This window comes from Nyctereutes procyonoides, unplaced genomic scaffold (genome assembly GCF_905146905.1).
Source record: "Nyctereutes procyonoides isolate TBG_1078 unplaced genomic scaffold, NYPRO_anot_genome, whole genome shotgun sequence".
Lineage (NCBI taxonomy): Eukaryota > Metazoa > Chordata > Mammalia > Carnivora > Canidae > Nyctereutes > Nyctereutes procyonoides.
The window spans coordinates 13,334,857-13,352,006 of NW_026575125.1; the positions used below are offsets into that span (position 1 = coordinate 13,334,857).

Here is a 17,150-nt window from a genome sequence, read left to right on the forward strand (position 1 = left end):
AAGTTGAAGCATACAGGGGTTAAGCAAGTCAGCCAAGGTTACATAGCTATTAAATAGGTAGAGCCAGCTCCCAAACCGAGGTCCATCTCCTAAAGGCCCCTGCCCTGCCCATCAATGGAGCTGAAGTGTCTATGCATACAGTAAGATAGTGATCTGTTGCTCTGGCAGGATGAGGCTTTCACCACATTCCCACTGTGGAGGACCTAGATGAGACCAAACTCCTGATTGGTACCAACAGGAAACCTGGGCTTTGTCACAACAAAATGTGGGCATTCTGGAGGCACTTATCTACCAGCTACTGGTTTTAAACTGGGGCTCGGGAGCCACTTGTATGAATGCGTGGAAGACCTGTCTGAAAGAACTTTTGTGATCAACCTCCTTATCTTCTACTGCGCAAATAACAGTGATTACTTCCTGCTTGTGAAATGTGTTGCTGCTATTAGCAGTCCTCATCTGACCTGCTTGAGATGGGCTTCCTGCCTGCTTGGGGGCTTAGTGACCAAGGATCTGATGGGGGGCTGGGAATTCTCAAGTCACTGTTAATGAATGAGACTGCTTCTTTGTCTACCAGATTTCCCATCACAATGTAAACAGTGAGCGCAGTGCTCATCCCAAGCCTCCAACTCAGCTGCCTAACTATGGAGATTTCAGACTGCAGAAACAGGTGTGTAAGAAATGCAGGCAGAAAATCCCTTCACCACTTCCCTCCCCCTATTCTCCCCTTTTCTTCCACTGTGAGTGGGACACACACATTCAACCAAGGAAATCCTGGGTACTGAACACGTGACTGTATTTAGTCCTTGTGCAGTGTCAAATACCTAATGGTCCTGGGAGAGTCTCACCTAAGCACTTGGATGGGGGCACCTGTATATTCTAGTCTTTCCCAAACTGCTTATGATAAAGCAGTCTTCTGGGAGATGTTAATAGGGCTCTGTGGTTAAGACATGTTTGCAGGCTCCTGCCTCAGTGCCCGCTTGTGGAGAGTCACAGTGCATATGGGCTCACTAAAGGATTTGAAGTCCTACAGTAAAGAAACCTGGTCAATTTTGGTAAAGCTCGCAATTCTGTCGTGTGCGTGACCATTCACCTCTTTATTTATACAATACTTAACCAATACTCTAAGGGCTTGGTGAGTAGGAAACATTATTCTACACCAGCCTTAAGATATTGGTAAGAACATTTCCAAACTACTTTCATCTGTCACCTCTTCTCTATATTATGTGATTAAAGTTAAATTATCATATCTGAGGCCAGTAGTTTTTCTTAGAAGAGTTGAAACCAAAAAAAGAAAGTTTACCACATGTTAGCTTCGGATTTCTAGTTGTCATGTTTTCAGTTTGTTTTGTTTTCTTATTTGCTTTATTTTTCTTTCTGGCTTATTCTCTCATGAGGTCATTTTTACTACTTCACAGCAAGCTTTATTACAGCAAACCAAAGCATTTTGAATTCCTCCTTTGCTCTGTTAAAAAAATTTTTTTGAGTATTCCTTGTTATATATGGACAATTGAACTGACTTAGAAAAAAAAAACCTCAGAGACTTTTTTTACGAGACTTAAACTGTAGTACTGAGGGGAGAGAAACAAGGAAACTTGGTATAATTTAAATCTTAAATTTATTAATAGCTCTGACAAGAGATTAATATAAAGAGATTTTGGATTTAAAACTTTTAAATAAAGATTTTATTTATTTGAGAGAGAGAGATAGAGAAAACAAGCAAGGAATGGGGCAGACAGAGAAGCAGACTCCCCACTGAGCAAGGAGCCCGACCCGGGGCTTGATTCTAGGACCCGGGGATCACAACCTGAGCTGAAGGCAGATCCTTAACTGACTGAGCCTCTCAGGCACTCCTGGATTTAAAATTTTCATATTATTTGACCTGATAAGTGGGTAATGCTAGATTATAATAAACAAGAAAACATTCTGTTCCCTAAAAAGGAACAACTGTTTAAAAAACTATGTGGCCAGTCAGTGATGTCCTTTGAGATTGTAAGTATGTAAGAGAAAAGCATTTGTACATTTGTAGATGTGTGCACAAAGGTATATATAGATTGTTTCTACATACACTAAAAGTATATCTCTACTTATATCAAGTGAGAGAGATGAGGTATAGGTTTTCAGCATAAAATGCAGTTTAGCTGGCCCCTACTTACACTAAGCCTCAGTATGATATGGACATCTGGAGGAAATTATACAGATGGGGCCCTAGAGTTAGGAAAAGGAATAAATTCAAAGAAACAGATCTTTTTATTTTTCATACTATAGGTAAGATCAAGAGAGACCAACTGAATATATAAAGAATCAAATGGTTTGTGTTCCATATTTTCCTGGGGACAGGCTAGAGACCAAGGGCATGGTATTTTGGCTCAGATCAAAAGAGGTGACACATTTATTTATAAATTTTTTTGAAAAGACTGATTCATAACATAAATGACTAAAAAGCAGAGTTAACTGTTTCATATAGAGCAGTGTTAACATGAGAGTTTAACTTAGTAGCTCACTGTCTGCATATAAACTGAGTAAAATGCCATCTACAGGTGCTTGTCCTGTGGGCCAGTTCTTTGCTAAGGGCCTATTTGGTACTCCAATAATTAAATCTCTTTAATAGTATTGATCTCATGCCACATTTCTTCTGGAAATAATTTTTATAAAAGAAAAGAGGTTTTTTGGTACAAAGGATAATCTTTTCAGTTTTATATTAACACCACATTTGATGTATTGGGGCTCCCTGTAGACTAATGTACTCAGGATTTTAAGCTAATTTCTTACCTCATAACAGCAAGTGCTTCTCACTGGCAGTGCAGGAGTACTAAAATAGCACTGTAGGATGAAAACACTGTGGAGGAAACATTTGATCAATACTTTTAAGCTTTAGACCAAGAGGGCTTCATGGAAGGGCTAAGGTGATCCATGAAGTGAGCTTTAAACAAGAAAACTTTTCTTTTCACATGGCCAAGGAGTTCAGAGCATTACTGTAAAGAAAAAGCAAATTCATGGTTCAGGCATGCAAGAGATCCCCATGTGTTTAAGGAACTGCCTGAAATTTAGAAAGCTAGATTTTAGGGGAGAGAGATTTAGTGTTTGAACATGGCAGTGAAGAGCCAGTGACCTGCCCACTTGAGTCCCAGTAATGCCAGAGCTTTGGGAGAGGAAAGGTACCCTGACAAGAGAGTTCTGTTGGGGGAACAGCCCTTGAGGGGATAGCACAGGGCATCAGTTAGCCCAGTGGTACTCGTACACACTGGAATCATCTGGGGGAGAGCTTTGAACCTACTGAGGTCTGGGTCCTACCCCAAGAGATTTTGGTGTGGTGGGTGGCCCAGGCATTGGGAGTTTTAAGAAGCTCCCCACATGATTCTAAAGTATAGCCAGGATTGAGAAACACTGAATTAAGGCAAGAGAAGGAATGTTCAAAGACCAACTTGAGAATGTAGGGAATTTGTTGATGGTATGCCCAGTTCTTAAAGGGCACAGTGGAAGGCATTCTTGAGTTGGGGAGGGTGGGAGGCATAAGGTCAGGTTAGGGGATGTACCCATACCCTGTGGTGACAAGAACCCAGATCCTGATGAATGGCCTTGGGAGTTTCTGCCTTCTTGAGATGGCTGACTCCAGTAGAGTTAGAGGGCTTGATGGAATGGTCTTGCTGGACGGACTAGCCACTGTGCACCTCAGGTCCTGTGTGTGCTACTGTGAAGGACTAGCCATGCACCTGGATGGCCATGAGAGGAAACCATAGTCCATGCAGCAAGTCCTTCATCTAACTTTGTCATCTGGCTAGAATCAGGTCTCTAAGACAATACTGAACCCAGTAGGAATATGCTGGGCATGCTGTTCCCTTTCAAAGCCAAATTTCTTAGACACAACTTTTTAGATAAGATCCTACCCTCTTTTATTTGGAAGGAAAGACGGGCTCACTTAAACTCAAATGGCAGTTTGTAGGCCCTGAACTATTTCTGAAATATTTGACACTATGCTTTTCTAGAAAATGTCCTTATAAATTAGTATCCTGTCATTTCAAGTATTCTTTCTGTGAGTTAATGTAGAGTTGGTGATACAAAATAGTAAATTCTCCTGTAAGAAATAGTTTTAGAGCTCACCCACACTTGTTCTTTTTTTCTCAGTCTTTTGGGGGGGTGAGGGGCATTACTGGTGATCATGTAAGTTTCTCACAGAGTTATTTAATAGATTTTTAACATGTAAATTTGATTAACGCTTAACATGCATACTGAATCTCTATTAAGCATATACTAAATCCATTTTTATTTTTTATTTAAATTTATTAACCAACATATAGTACAACATTGCTAAATCCATTTTTAACAGAGTAAAATGGAGTACTATCTCATTGGGAACTTTAAATATCTAATAAGAAAACAGCAGGAAACATTCTTTAAGTATAAACAATATAGAAATGTTACCGCTTCTAGCATTTCATGGCTTTTCTCTCTATCAAATTAAAATTCAGTGGGCATACATCAAATATGAGATCTTTTGCTATAATATATGTAGATGATCTCATGTAATGTACACTAGTCATTGAATCACCTTAAGAGCATGTTGGCTTTATATAAAGCATATTAATGAGCTTTCAAAGATATATACAGCATCCTAATTTTCACTTGTCAATGTGTAATTTTAGTACATGTCAAGAAGTATTTTTTCTATGTATTCATTTATTAGAAACTTTGTAATTATTCTAAAGAGAATTTACAAACCTGTCACCTAAGATGGCACCTTCCCTTTCTTCCAGTGTGCTACCCTGTTCTGTATTACAGTGCACACTGTAGATGAGCTGAAAATCACAGTATGTAAATGAGTATTTCTGTAATTAAGAAAGTCTAGGCCCAGGATTTATCTTCATCTGTGATGAGGAAAAAACATACTAAAAGCTGTAGAACGCTATATAAATGTTTCCGTGGTCTTGCTTAGCTCTACTACTCTGTAACTTTGTGGGAAGTAAGCAGATTAGTCTCACAAGACCTACTGCCTGTTTTATAAAATGTAAAGATTAGAGTAGATAGATCCTTCTAGTGCTTAAGGTCTCTGAATCTGTGTTATAGTCCTCTGTCCAAGAAAAATTTTGTTGCAAATATAGTTGAAGCATCATAAAACACAATTGAGGACAAGATGACTTAGATTAATTTCTCCCTGCTTCCCCCCACTGCTGAGTACAACTTAAGAGCCCTGGACATAATAAACAGAAAGAGGACTTTGAAAGATGTAAACAGGAAAGTGGCCTGGCTAGGGCCTTAGGACTTGAGTAATGGCATGGCAATGAGTTCCCTGAATTGTAAGGAAAAAAAAAAAAAACAACAATAAAAAACCTACAAAAAACCAACTCCCATATATCCTGGACTGCATACTGGAGAAGCTTGCAACCTGGACCTACCAACAAATGTAGACGCCCCCTCTCAAAAAAATAAAAAAACCTTGAGAAAAGTCTCCTCTCTGGCCAAAGGACTGCGAAAAGGGTAGACAAACTAGATAGAAACCTTTTTGACAACACATGCCCTACACCAGCTAAACATCATGGATGTGCCTCCCTCTGGGGTCATCAAAGACCAATCTGGGAGTTAGCCTCTTGTCCCTCACTTGGTGGCAGCAGACAACGTAGGGTAATACTTTCCTAGCTGGCAAACACGGTTTTAGCAGAGACCAAGGGGGTCTCCTAACCCTGATCTGATGGCAACAGGTGGCCTTGGAAGGTACTTTATACCCCCACAGATAGTGTCACTGGAGACAGACATTTCCCAATAAGCAGACACTCAAGGAGTTTGTCACTAGTAGACCTGCCCAGTAATGAATGCTAAAGGGAGTCCTCCAGACTGAAATGAAAGAACGCTAGACAGTAGTTCGAAGCCATAACAAGAAATGAAGAATGGTGAAGGCAGCTACATTGGTAAATCTCAAAGCCAGTAGGGTTGATTTGTAACTCTTCTATTTTCTATAGGTTTTAAAAGAAAAATGCTTAAAATAATAATTACGAATCTATGTTGATGGGCACATACATATAAAGATATAATTTGTGACAATGATAATATAAGGGGCAGCAGGGCTATAAAGGAGGAGAGTCTTTGTATACTATTGACACTAAGTTGGTATTAATTCAAATTTGATTGTTGTAAAGTTAAGATGTTAACCAATCCTTAGGGTAACTATTAAGGAAAAAAACTAAAAAATATAAAAAATACAAAAATGAGAAGGTAACAAAAACAGTATACTAGAAAAACAATCAGTTAATCATAAAAAGAGAAGTGATGGGTGGACTGAGGAACCAAATAGGTACAAGACATAGAAAACAAGCAGCAAATGGCAGGGGTAAATCTTTCCTTATTTTTAGTTACTTTAAATGGATACATGTCTCCAATTAAAAGGTAGAAACAGATGGATTTAAAAAATAATTCCAACTATATACTGTTTATAAGAGTCTCACTTTTGATCCAATGATAAAAACAGGTTGAAAATAAAAGAGTGGAAAAACATACCTCATGCAAATAATAACCAAAAGAGAGCCTGGGTGGCTATAGTCACATCAGACTAAATAGACTTAAAGACAAAGATTGTTAGAAGACATAGAAGGACATTATATATTAACTCAAGGTTCACTCCATTAAGATGGTAAAAAAAATTTTTATAGAAATATGCACACCAAACAACAGAGCCCCAAAATGTATGAAGCAGAAACCAATAGAATTGAAGGGAGTAGCAGTTCTACAAAATCTCACTTTTAGTAATGGATAGAGCAACTCGACAGAAAACTGGTAAGGAAATAGAGGACGTGAACAGCGGTATAAATCCCCTAGACCTGAGCGACATCTATAGAACACTCCACCCAACAACAGCCCAAGACAGGTTCTTCTCTAGTGCACATGGAACATTCCCCAGGATAGACCAGATGTTAGGCTACAAAACAAGTCTCAATAAATTTGAAAATACTGAAATCATACAAAGTGACCACAGTGAAATGAAACTAGAAATCAGTAACAGAAGTATCAGAAGACTCACTAAAATGTGGAAATTAGGCAGCATACTCTTAAAAAACCAGTGGGTCAAAGAAGAAATTATAAGTGAAATACCTAGAAAATACCTTGAGATGACTGAAAGGGAAAACATATCAAAACCTATGAGATGTCGGAATAACAGTACTCTGGTGGAATTTAAACTATAAGCACTTATATTAAAAAGAAAAAGGGATCCAAAATCAATAAGCTAACTTTACACCATAAGAATTGAGAAAAAGAAGAGCAAGCTAAACCCAAATGTTGCAGAAGGAAGGAAATGAGGTAGAGTGGAGATAAATGACAAGGAGAGTAGGAAAACAATAGCAAAATCATTGAAACTAAAAATTGATTTTTGCGTCCTCTAGTTAAAAGGCTTTATTTTAAATCAAAATCAGATTCTGATAAATTTATCTCTCACTGCAGATAATCTTGTTTTGAATTTATCAAGGTTGATTATTCCAGTAGAATGATTCTGATTGTGTAAGATCTTTTTTTTTCCCATACTAATTTTGGCAGTGCATTTTACTGTATGTTCCCTAGTTGTAGGATTGGTTCATAGGTGACTCAAATTGCTCGTCATAGCTCTTAGTTGGTGTAACATGAAGACACAACTGTGGTTTAGACCAGCTTCTGTTGATTGAATCTTGAGAGTTCTACAAGTCCTCTCATAAGGATTTATTAAAGGAATTTGAAAGCTGTACTCAAACAGTTGGCATTGGATGAGAAATTAAAAAGGCAGAAGAAACTGCCATAGTGATAAATAGAGAGAAGACAGAGATATAGTGAGGAAATACTGGCATTTTTAAGATTTTATTTATTTATTTGAGACAAAGAGAGTGAGCGAGCATGAGGAGGTGGGGAGGGGCCGAAGTAGAGGGAGAAACAGATACCCCACTGTGTAGGGAATCCAACACAGAACTTGATCCCAGAACCCTGAGATCATGACCTGAGCCGAAGGTAGATACTCAACTGACTGAGCCTCCCAGTTACGTGGAAATACTGGGATTGTAGTAGTGGAGGGTGGATTAAGGATAAACCCCTGCTGTTTAAAAGAGCATGCATAGCTTTGCCAGCTCTCAACAAATACTATTAGAATTTATCCCAAAAACTGTTGAAAAGTTTTATGATGACATTTATTTTAGTATTATTAATAAAAATAAAAAACAATACAGGGGCACCTGGGTGGCTCAGTGGTTGGGCATCTGCCTTCAGCTCCAGTCATGATCCTGGGGTCCTGGGATCGAGTCCCACATCGGCTGCCCCACATGGAACCTGCTTCTCCCTCTGCTTGTGTCTCTGCCTCTCTCCTTGTGTCTCTCATGAATAAATACATAAGATCTTTTAAAAAACACCAATACAGACAAATGTCCAAGAAGGTTAAGGGTGTTGGTATTACTCTGGTTAAGGGTATTGTTTATCTGCCTAATAGGGTATTAGACATCTCTTAAAGTGATTAAATGGAAAATAGTGGAAAAGGGAGATAACAGCTGGGTACAGAAATGTTTCCTGATTGTACCACATAAAAGTGCTTAGTAAACCTTTGACAGTAAGGTGTTCTGCCTCCTTGGGTGATCTGCAAGGTCTCTGGAACACAGTGATTGGCCCCTTTTCCATGATCAGATTTTGAATTCCTTTCTCAGCGTTACTGGCTAGTGTTCCCTTGTAGGCTTTTGAGGTTTTAACTCCCTAATGAATTTCCATGGACTTCTTTTCAGAGGTCTAAAGGGGTCACTTAAATAATTCATTTATAACTTACCTATCTCATCTTGTACCTTGTTTATATAAGTACAGTCTCTATTTTGGGGAGACTATATGAGTGGTATGTATGTAAATTGCAGTGTCCGTGAAGGTCTCTGGACATTTCAGTTCAAAATGTCAAGTCTCTACTGTCAAGCATTTGGAGGTAAACTGCTAAGTAATTGGTAGTAGTTTAGATAGCTCTTTTTGGTGGGAAAATTATGTAGTTTTTCTCTTAAAGAGTTTCTCTTTCAATTAATGTTTATGAAAAAGGGAAAAAGTGCTCTCTGATAGGACAGTTAGAATTTTAAAAACTCACTTAAAGCTTCATCAGAATAAACTGACACTTGGGAAGCTACTTTTAGGCACCATGCTCTCAGAATTTATAAGACCTGTCATCATATACATAATCATGTAGTTAGGATAACTCCAGGAATTGGGAGGTTCAAATATACTGTTTACTGAAATCTATCACGTAGTAGTTTTTTTCTTTCTTTTTTTTCCCCATCTACTAGTTTTTTACGTCCATGTTCTCTGGATAGTGAACTCTTACTGTCCTTTCTCTGAAATGGTAATTTTGCATTGTACAGAATTGCAGGTTGAACGTTATTTTCCTTCAGCATTGTGAATGTATTCCCTCCTTTTCTTCTGGTGTTTCTTGTTGTTAAGAATTCTCTTTTTGGTTCCTTTTTTCGTAAGATTTTCTGCATTTGACAGCACATGAGCAGAGGAAGCAGCAGGCAGAGGGAAGAAGAGAAGCAGATTTCCTGCTGAGCAGGGAGCTGCACACAGGACTTGATCCCCGGACCCTGAGCTCAAGGCAGATGCTCAACCAACTGAGCCACCCAGGCACCCTAATTTGAAACAATCTTAGTCATATCTCTGCAGGTTTTTTAAAAAAGATTTTATTTATTTATTCACGAGAGACACACATACACACACACACAGAGACAGAGACATAGGCAGAGGGAGAAGCAGGCTCCATGCAGGGAGCCCGACGTGGGACTGGATCCCAGACTCCAGGATCATGCCCTGAGTCGAAGGCGGATGCTCCACCACTGAGCCACCGAGGTGTCCCTCTCTGCAGGGGGGTGCAGGCTGTGTGCTCTATCTGCTTCTGTTCCCTTTCTTAGGGAGGCAGTCCCAAGTACCTTCCCAGGCTTCATCCTGATTTTGCAGCTTCACAGGTAGTAAAGCACCACCTTAGCCTGTGGCTTCAGGAAATGAGCATGGAGGAGGCCCTCTGCCTCCTCTGGGGCATTGAAATACCTGTTACTCTGCTCTGTATGAGCTCTCAGCTGCCTCTGCCTGCTTCTGAACCCTCAGCCTGGCTAGCTACTTTGTGATTTGGCCCTATAGGGGTGTTGAGCTGGCTTCTGAGTATGTCTAAGTCTTTTTAAATTTTAACACTTTTTGTGCTTATGCTCTCTCATATCTGTCCTTGCACATTATTTTACAGCAGAGGAAGTTAAGTTTCAGAAAGTGAGTTCCTTGGAGCCTCTCACCTAGTGAGTGACAGAGCTAGCTAAGCTCTTGTAAAGAGGAGAGCTGGGAAAGATTTCTGAGGAGGTGCTAGAAATGTAATGATAACAAACATTGAGAGAGAGGGAGAAGGAGACAGAGGAATCACTCATTGCATAGCCCAAAGACTTGCTAAGCAAAAGGTCACAAGAATTTCCAGTTTCTGTGCCCACCAATAATTTTCTAAATATGAAGTATTTCCATACATTAGGCAAAATGCAAAAGTGCTTTTCTCAGTGCAGACTTGACTTAATATTTATCTTGGCCAGAATAGCTTTCACACTTTGGTCAGTGGACGATATTTGGTGTGGCAAAAGGCCAAGTGTTGTTAGCCCTATTCTGCTTTTTAAAAGGAAACAAAAAGGCAGAACTTTTGCATAATAAATAATTATATATAGTGCTTATATGCTAGATGCTCTTTTAAGTGCTTGACAAATATGTGCTTAATCTTCATAACAACCATGCACGATAGGTTCTGTTGCTATTCTCATTTTACAGATGAGTAAACCAAGGCACAGAGAACTTCAGGAATTTCCTCAAGGTCACCCACAGCAAGTAAGAATTAATATGACGATTCCAGTCCTGGTTATCTTGCCTTAGAGTGCCAGTTACTCCTATTATGCTGTGCTATCCAACCATGTCTCAGAATTATTTTCTTTTGGTAATTTTGACACACAGCATGGAGCTCGAAATCACAACCCTGATATTAAGAGTTGCACACTCTTCTGACTGAGCCAGCAAGGTGCCCCTTAACCCATCTCTTAACAACTGAGTTGACAATTGAATTGTTAACTCATTTGTTGACAATTATCTTTATCACGGATACACTTTATATTGTGAAACCTCTTAATGAATTAGCTTTACCCCACCACTAGTAACTTGTCTTCTTTCTTGGATGCCCCCCTTACTGTATTGTGCTCATGGTATTATCATGTAAAGCTGACTTTGCTAGCATCATTTCTCTGGAAGATGCTGTAAGGTCATCCCACTGATGGAATATGCTTACAACAGGCCCATACTTTGCCAAGAACTGTGACGGCACAGAGATTGCCCTATGCTCCTGCCTAATGCCATCCATTTTATAGTTTCTCCTAGTGTGTATATGTATCTCATTTAAGTTCATTTTCTCATGTTGTATTGTCAAGGATTATAGGCAGTAGCTGGATGCCGTATTTCCCATAACTAGCAAGCTACCCCAGTCTTTCCCCTGGAGGTCAGTTATGGTTGTTTTCTAGATTCCTAAACAATGGAATATTTATTTCTCTTCTCTGTCCCCCTCATCATATGGTGATAAAAACCAATAAGTACTCCTGTGTGTCAGGGAAGGAGCAAGTATGGAAGTGGGGCAGGATGGAAGGGTGTCCAAATGTGCTGTGGTGTTAATGGGAAAGGACAATGGAGGACAGCTAGGAGTCGGACCCAGGGAGGCACCTTGACAGAATAGTTAAGAACATGGGCTCGGGGTTCAAATTTTATCTCTGCCTCTTGCTGGCTGTGTATCTTTGGGCAAGTTATTTAGTCTGTCTCTCAGGTTCATCATGTATAAAGTGGGGATGATGATAGTGTCTACTTTCATAGGGTTGTTAAAATGATTAAATGGGTTAGTATCCGTAAAACACTTAGAATGGTGTCTGGCATATAGTCAGGCCTCAGTGGCAAGTAGCTATTATAATTATTACCGCTCCAGGCCCAGCAAAACAGAAGCTGGTTCTAATTGGCAAATATGAAGGAGCAGACTTAGGATAACCAAAAATTAGTGGCCGGTCCTAAGCCCAGAATGAGTGCTGGACTGGCTTACTAAACCACTTGTAGTAGAATGGTATTCTTTCCTGCTTTTGTGACCTTTCATTGGCTGGCCCTCTGCCTATGTCATGGGTCAGCAAACTACAGTCTTTAGCTCCAAATCCAGATCATCACCTTTTCCTGTAAATAATGGAAACATGAAGGAGGAGAATTGATGGAAAGACAGATAGACCTCCTAATAAGGCCTTTTAACCTACCATCTCCTAACTCAAGAATTATGATGCCTGTATTTAGTTTGCAGCTTTGCCTTGAGGACCTTTATCTAACCAAGATGCTCTCTGTGTTACAGTTTACTAATAAAGCCTTGAGCAAATACTCTTGATTCAACCAGTATCTTCAAAGAGTTGCTGTGGGCAGGCCTTCTTAACTTTGTTTCTCAGGCATAATAGAGGAAACCAGACTAAGGCCTTGCCTTTAAGGTGAGAAAGAGGGAAAGAAGCCTGTCCAGGAGAAACAGGATAAAGGATTTCTTTGTTCCCAACTCCTCCTGAATACTCTCTTCTGTTCAGCAAGTTCTGTAGGTATCACTTCCTGGTGTGTTGGTAAATGTTCCCTCTGGAAAAAGGAACAGCCCCACTCTGTAGCCTTTCCTGATGTCTGTGTTGTAAATCTCACACCGTGGCTGATGGCAGGTGTGGCTGGGAGGTGATGTGTGTCCTCAGCTCGTTGCTGCTAGTGTGTTGGGTAGTAGACAGCTTCACTTGCTGCTGGACCCTTGTGTCAGGAACTCTGTGTGCCACACAGGAGTGTTTTGTTTGTTTGTTCGTTTTTAGTCTAGGGCACTGTTTCAGCCCAGTCCCAGAAAGTGCTGCTAGAAATGGGACCATATTTTTGAAGTCGCTAGAAATGAAAACTTCCCTCTTGTTTACATTTAACTTGTGCCACTAGGTGGCACTTTAAGGACATTACAGGAAATTGGCTCCACTGGATTTATTTTTTAACTTTTTATCGAAGTAGAACATACATATTGAATAGTGTGCATTGAGTATGCAACTGAATGAATTTTCAGAAGCTGAACACATGTGTATAATCAGCACTTAAGTCAAGAAACAAAATATTACCAGCACCCCAGAAAGCCCATCTTAGGCTGTTTTCCAGTTAGTGTCCCTTAGGGTTACCAATCTTCTGACTTGTAACAGCATAGATCAGTTTTACCTGTTATCTGCCTTACGTAAGTGGAACCACACAGTAGATACTCTTGTGTCTGGCTTCTCTTGCTTACACAATGTTGTGTGATTCATCCATATTCTTGTGTATAATTATAGGTCATTGCTGTATAGTATTCCATTGTATATGCAAAAATATCACTGTTGTCCACTGTTGGTGGACATTTGGTTAGTTTTCAGATTTTGGCAATTATGGATCATGCTGCTGTGCGTATTCATGTACAAGTTTTTGAGTAGGTGGATACTTTCATTTCTCTTAGGTTTCTGCCTATAGTAGAATTGCTGGGTCATAGGATAGGCATATGTCCAGCCTATCCTATAGGTACCTATAGGTACTGCCAAACAGTTTTATGAAGTGTTTGTACTGATTTATACTCCATCAACAATGTTCCTGTTCCACTTCTTACATCCTCATCAGTACTGGATTTATTTTGTGACTGGCTCTTAACTCTTAACTAATTTTTATAGTTTCCTCTCTAGCCAGCTATTTCTAATTGAAAGTTTTAAAAGCCACCTTCTTCTGATGGACATTGCTCGCAGGAAAGGCTGTGTCAACCCAAAAGGGGACATTAATCACAGTCTAATTATCAGCTTTCACTAGTTAGAAAAGATGTTTTTCAAATACTACATTAATACAGAGCAACAGAACTGGGAATGGAATTCAAAATTTTAAGTGTGGTAAAATATCAAGTTAGGCTAGAGCTAGGGCTTTGAGGCACTTAGAAATTTTTATATACTTTTGCTCTTGTTGCCAGGCCTATATATGTCAGGGTTGGGGGACCAGCAAAAGGGATTTCTAAAGGCCTCATATCCAGATATCTTTGAATTGTGATGGTGGTGGCTGCCTGTTTAGTAAGCATCTATTTGGTATGGTAAGAAACATACACATGGCATCTTTTTTTCTACCTTTATTCAGTGGGGAATATGAATCTCAAGAGAATCCTGTTACAGATCCCCTTACCTATGAAGTCTATGTTGTTGACTCTGCAGAGAGCATTATCGTATGGCTTTAGGTATGTGTTAAATAGAAGGTGGGGCTCAGACTTGACTCAGAGTTCTGTTCTATTAGGAGAAATTGGAAATAGAAGAACAAAATCCCAGTCATCATTGCCAAAATATTTGTCTTTTAGACCAAAATAAAGCACTCATGGTTCTTTGTCACAGTAAATCTGTTTCATGGATTATTGTCCATAATCCAGTGGATTCCAGAAATCCCCAAGAGATTATGCTATTTGACTGCTGTGTCCAGGGACTAGTTGCCCATTATAGTCACTGATTATCCACTTCTATTGCAGTTGTCCCTGAGCTCCTCTGTCAGCGTTCCCCTGGGTGTTGCTAATGTTGGATTGGCCAGCTGTAGGGGACCACCAGAGATGTTTAGTATAAGCTGCCTGAGACACCTGTGCTGAAACAGCCCTAAAATCTGAAAGAGCTTTTATCTTTAAAAGCTTCTTCCCTCCAATATTGATAGCAATGTCCAGTGGCACAAATTTGGACCTTGGATATCCTGCTTTATAGGATCTGTGTATAATCTAAATTGGAGTCAGCACTTTCGCAGTCTAGGTTTTCATCTTTTGGCAAGAGAGGAAGAGTCCTTTATGTTGAATTGGCTACTCTTTGCAGTTGCAGAATCTATGCCTGGGAAACCAATTGTATATTTACTCGCTTTTCTTTAAAAATTTGTTTATTTATTTTAGAGACAGAGCATTAGCAGGGGGAGGGGCAGAGGGAGAGGGAAAGAGAATCTCAAGCAGACTCCCCATAGAATGTGGACCCCAACTTGGGGCTCGATCTTATGATCCTGAGATTATGACCTGAGCCGAAACCAAGAGTCGGACACTGAGCCACCCAGGTGCCTCTGTATATTTACTCTTTTTTTTTTGTATATTTACGCTTAATTATTATGGTAGCTGCCATTATTGAGTGGCTACTATGTTACTGTGCTTAGCACTCTAGACAGCTGTTTTGCTTAATTTTTACAAATGCTAGGAGTTAGGTGAATTATCCCCTTGTGCAGATGAAGAAACTGTGGCTCAGAGAGGTTAAGCACATGCTCTGGTTATATACCAAGCAAGCACAAATCCTGGACTGATTCCAGAGCCTCTGCACTGTAACTGATGTGCTCTGGGGCTCCAGTTACTGTAGGATGAATTCTTGACTTGTCCAGTAAAACACAAAACACTGTTGGATTCTTACTAGCTCATTCCCCACATGGATTTGGGTACTTTCTGTGTGCTTCCATTCAGCTTAGGCATGGGAAAGGACAGTGAAGCAAAACACATTGAGCCCTCCAAGTGCTTACACATCAGCTCCATTTCTGTCTCTCAGAGGTGACTTGGGTCATGGATTTTGGTCATCGTTCTTGCAGAGAAATTCAGCTTTTTTGGAACTTCTCTCTGAAACTGATTGTGGCATGCCATGATGGGCTTTGCTGTGGCCAGTGTGCTGCTGGCCATTGGTTCTGCATCTTCTATGGCTGGATGTGACCACATGGCTTTTTCTAATGTGCCCTTACCTAGTAGAGATGGAGGTCAGGTGAAAGGTTGGCACCAAATGACCTTTAGAATATCAGTGGGATGCTGGAGATTCCCTAGAGGCCAAAGCATGATTGTCTGCCCATCTGCCTACAGTTTAACTGCTGCCTTTGTGTTTCCCAGTGTTGGCATCTGCCTGAATTCTTGGGTAATAAATGAAACTTGAGTTCCTTTTTCTAATCTGTCAGCATGAGTATTACAGAGTTTATAAAATAAATTAATCAATTATCCATACCTTTAGCAATTAGTTCTGCAATTAGACTACTTACTTTTTGAAAAAAAAAAGGTTTATTTATTTATTTGAGAGGGAGAGGGAGTGTGCATGAGCGAGGAGAGGGGCAGAGGCAGAAAGAGAGGAAAAGGGGTAAGTTGGATGCTTAACCGACTGAGCCACCCAGGCACTCCTAAACTACTTAATTTTTAAAAAGATATTTGACCTTTTTTTCCCAATTTATTGAAAGATAATATACATCTCTGTGTAAATTTCAGACGTACAGCACGATGGTTTGATTTATATATATTGTGAAAGATTACCACAATAGGTTCAGCTAACATCCATATTCTCATATAGATAAAATGAAAAGAAGGGGCCCCTGGGTGGCTCAGTCCATTGAGCATCTGACTCTTGATTTCAGCTCAGGTCATGATCTCAGGGTTGTGAGATCGAGCCCCACATCAGGCTCTGGGCTAGGCATGGAGACTGCTTGGGATTCTCTCTCTCCCTCTCCCCCTCACCAATAAAAAGAAAAGAAAAGAAAAGAAAAAGTGTCCTTCTTGTCATGAGAACTCTTGGGGTTTTACTCTCTTAATAACTTTCTTATATATTGTACAGCAGTGTTAGCTATGGTCACCATGCTGTGCATTACATTTCTACTAATTTATCTTATAACTGGAAGTTTGTACCTCTTGGTCACCTTTCTCTAATTTCCCCTCCCCTCTGCTTTTTTTTGTTGCAAATTTGACACTTACTTCCTTGCTTTTAAGGTTTTATTTTTTAAGATTTTATTTTTTTAAAGTAACTCTACACCCAAGGTGGGGCTCAAACTTAAAACCCTAAGATCAAGAGTTGGATGTTCCACCAACTGAGCCAGCCAGGCACCCTGCAAATTTGACTTTTAAACAAAAGTCTTACTGCTGAAGATTTTGCCCAGCTTCAAATATTAATTTATTTTATGAAACCCTATGGCAGACACCCCTATTCCTCCATGGTAAATGGACAAGAAAACAGTTAAGAAGCCTAGTTAGTTTTTGGTGCAGCACCTGTGGCCTTTTTCAGAGCAGGACCTTGGAGACTTGGTTTTTTCATCTCTTAAATGAGTTCAGGCCAACTATGGTCCACAGTTGGTCTGGACTGGCTACATAAAAATTACCCAGGGAGCTTGTTAAAATA

General features: G+C 39.8%; 1 protein-coding gene across 3 annotated transcripts in view; it reads left to right on the forward strand.

The window, feature by feature from the left end:
* Positions 1-17,150, forward strand: part of REPS2 (RALBP1 associated Eps domain containing 2) — a 225,532-nt gene that overhangs the window by 168,545 nt on the left and 39,837 nt on the right. For 2 of the 3 annotated variants that reach the window (XM_055339075.1, XM_055339076.1), the window contains exon 15: positions 572-664. The exons of the other annotated variant lie outside the window; for it this stretch is intronic. In XM_055339075.1, coding sequence (XP_055195050.1) covers positions 572-664 — 93 coding nt within the window. The remainder of the gene's footprint in view (positions 1-571; positions 665-17,150) is intronic. 3 annotated transcript variants of the gene reach the window in all.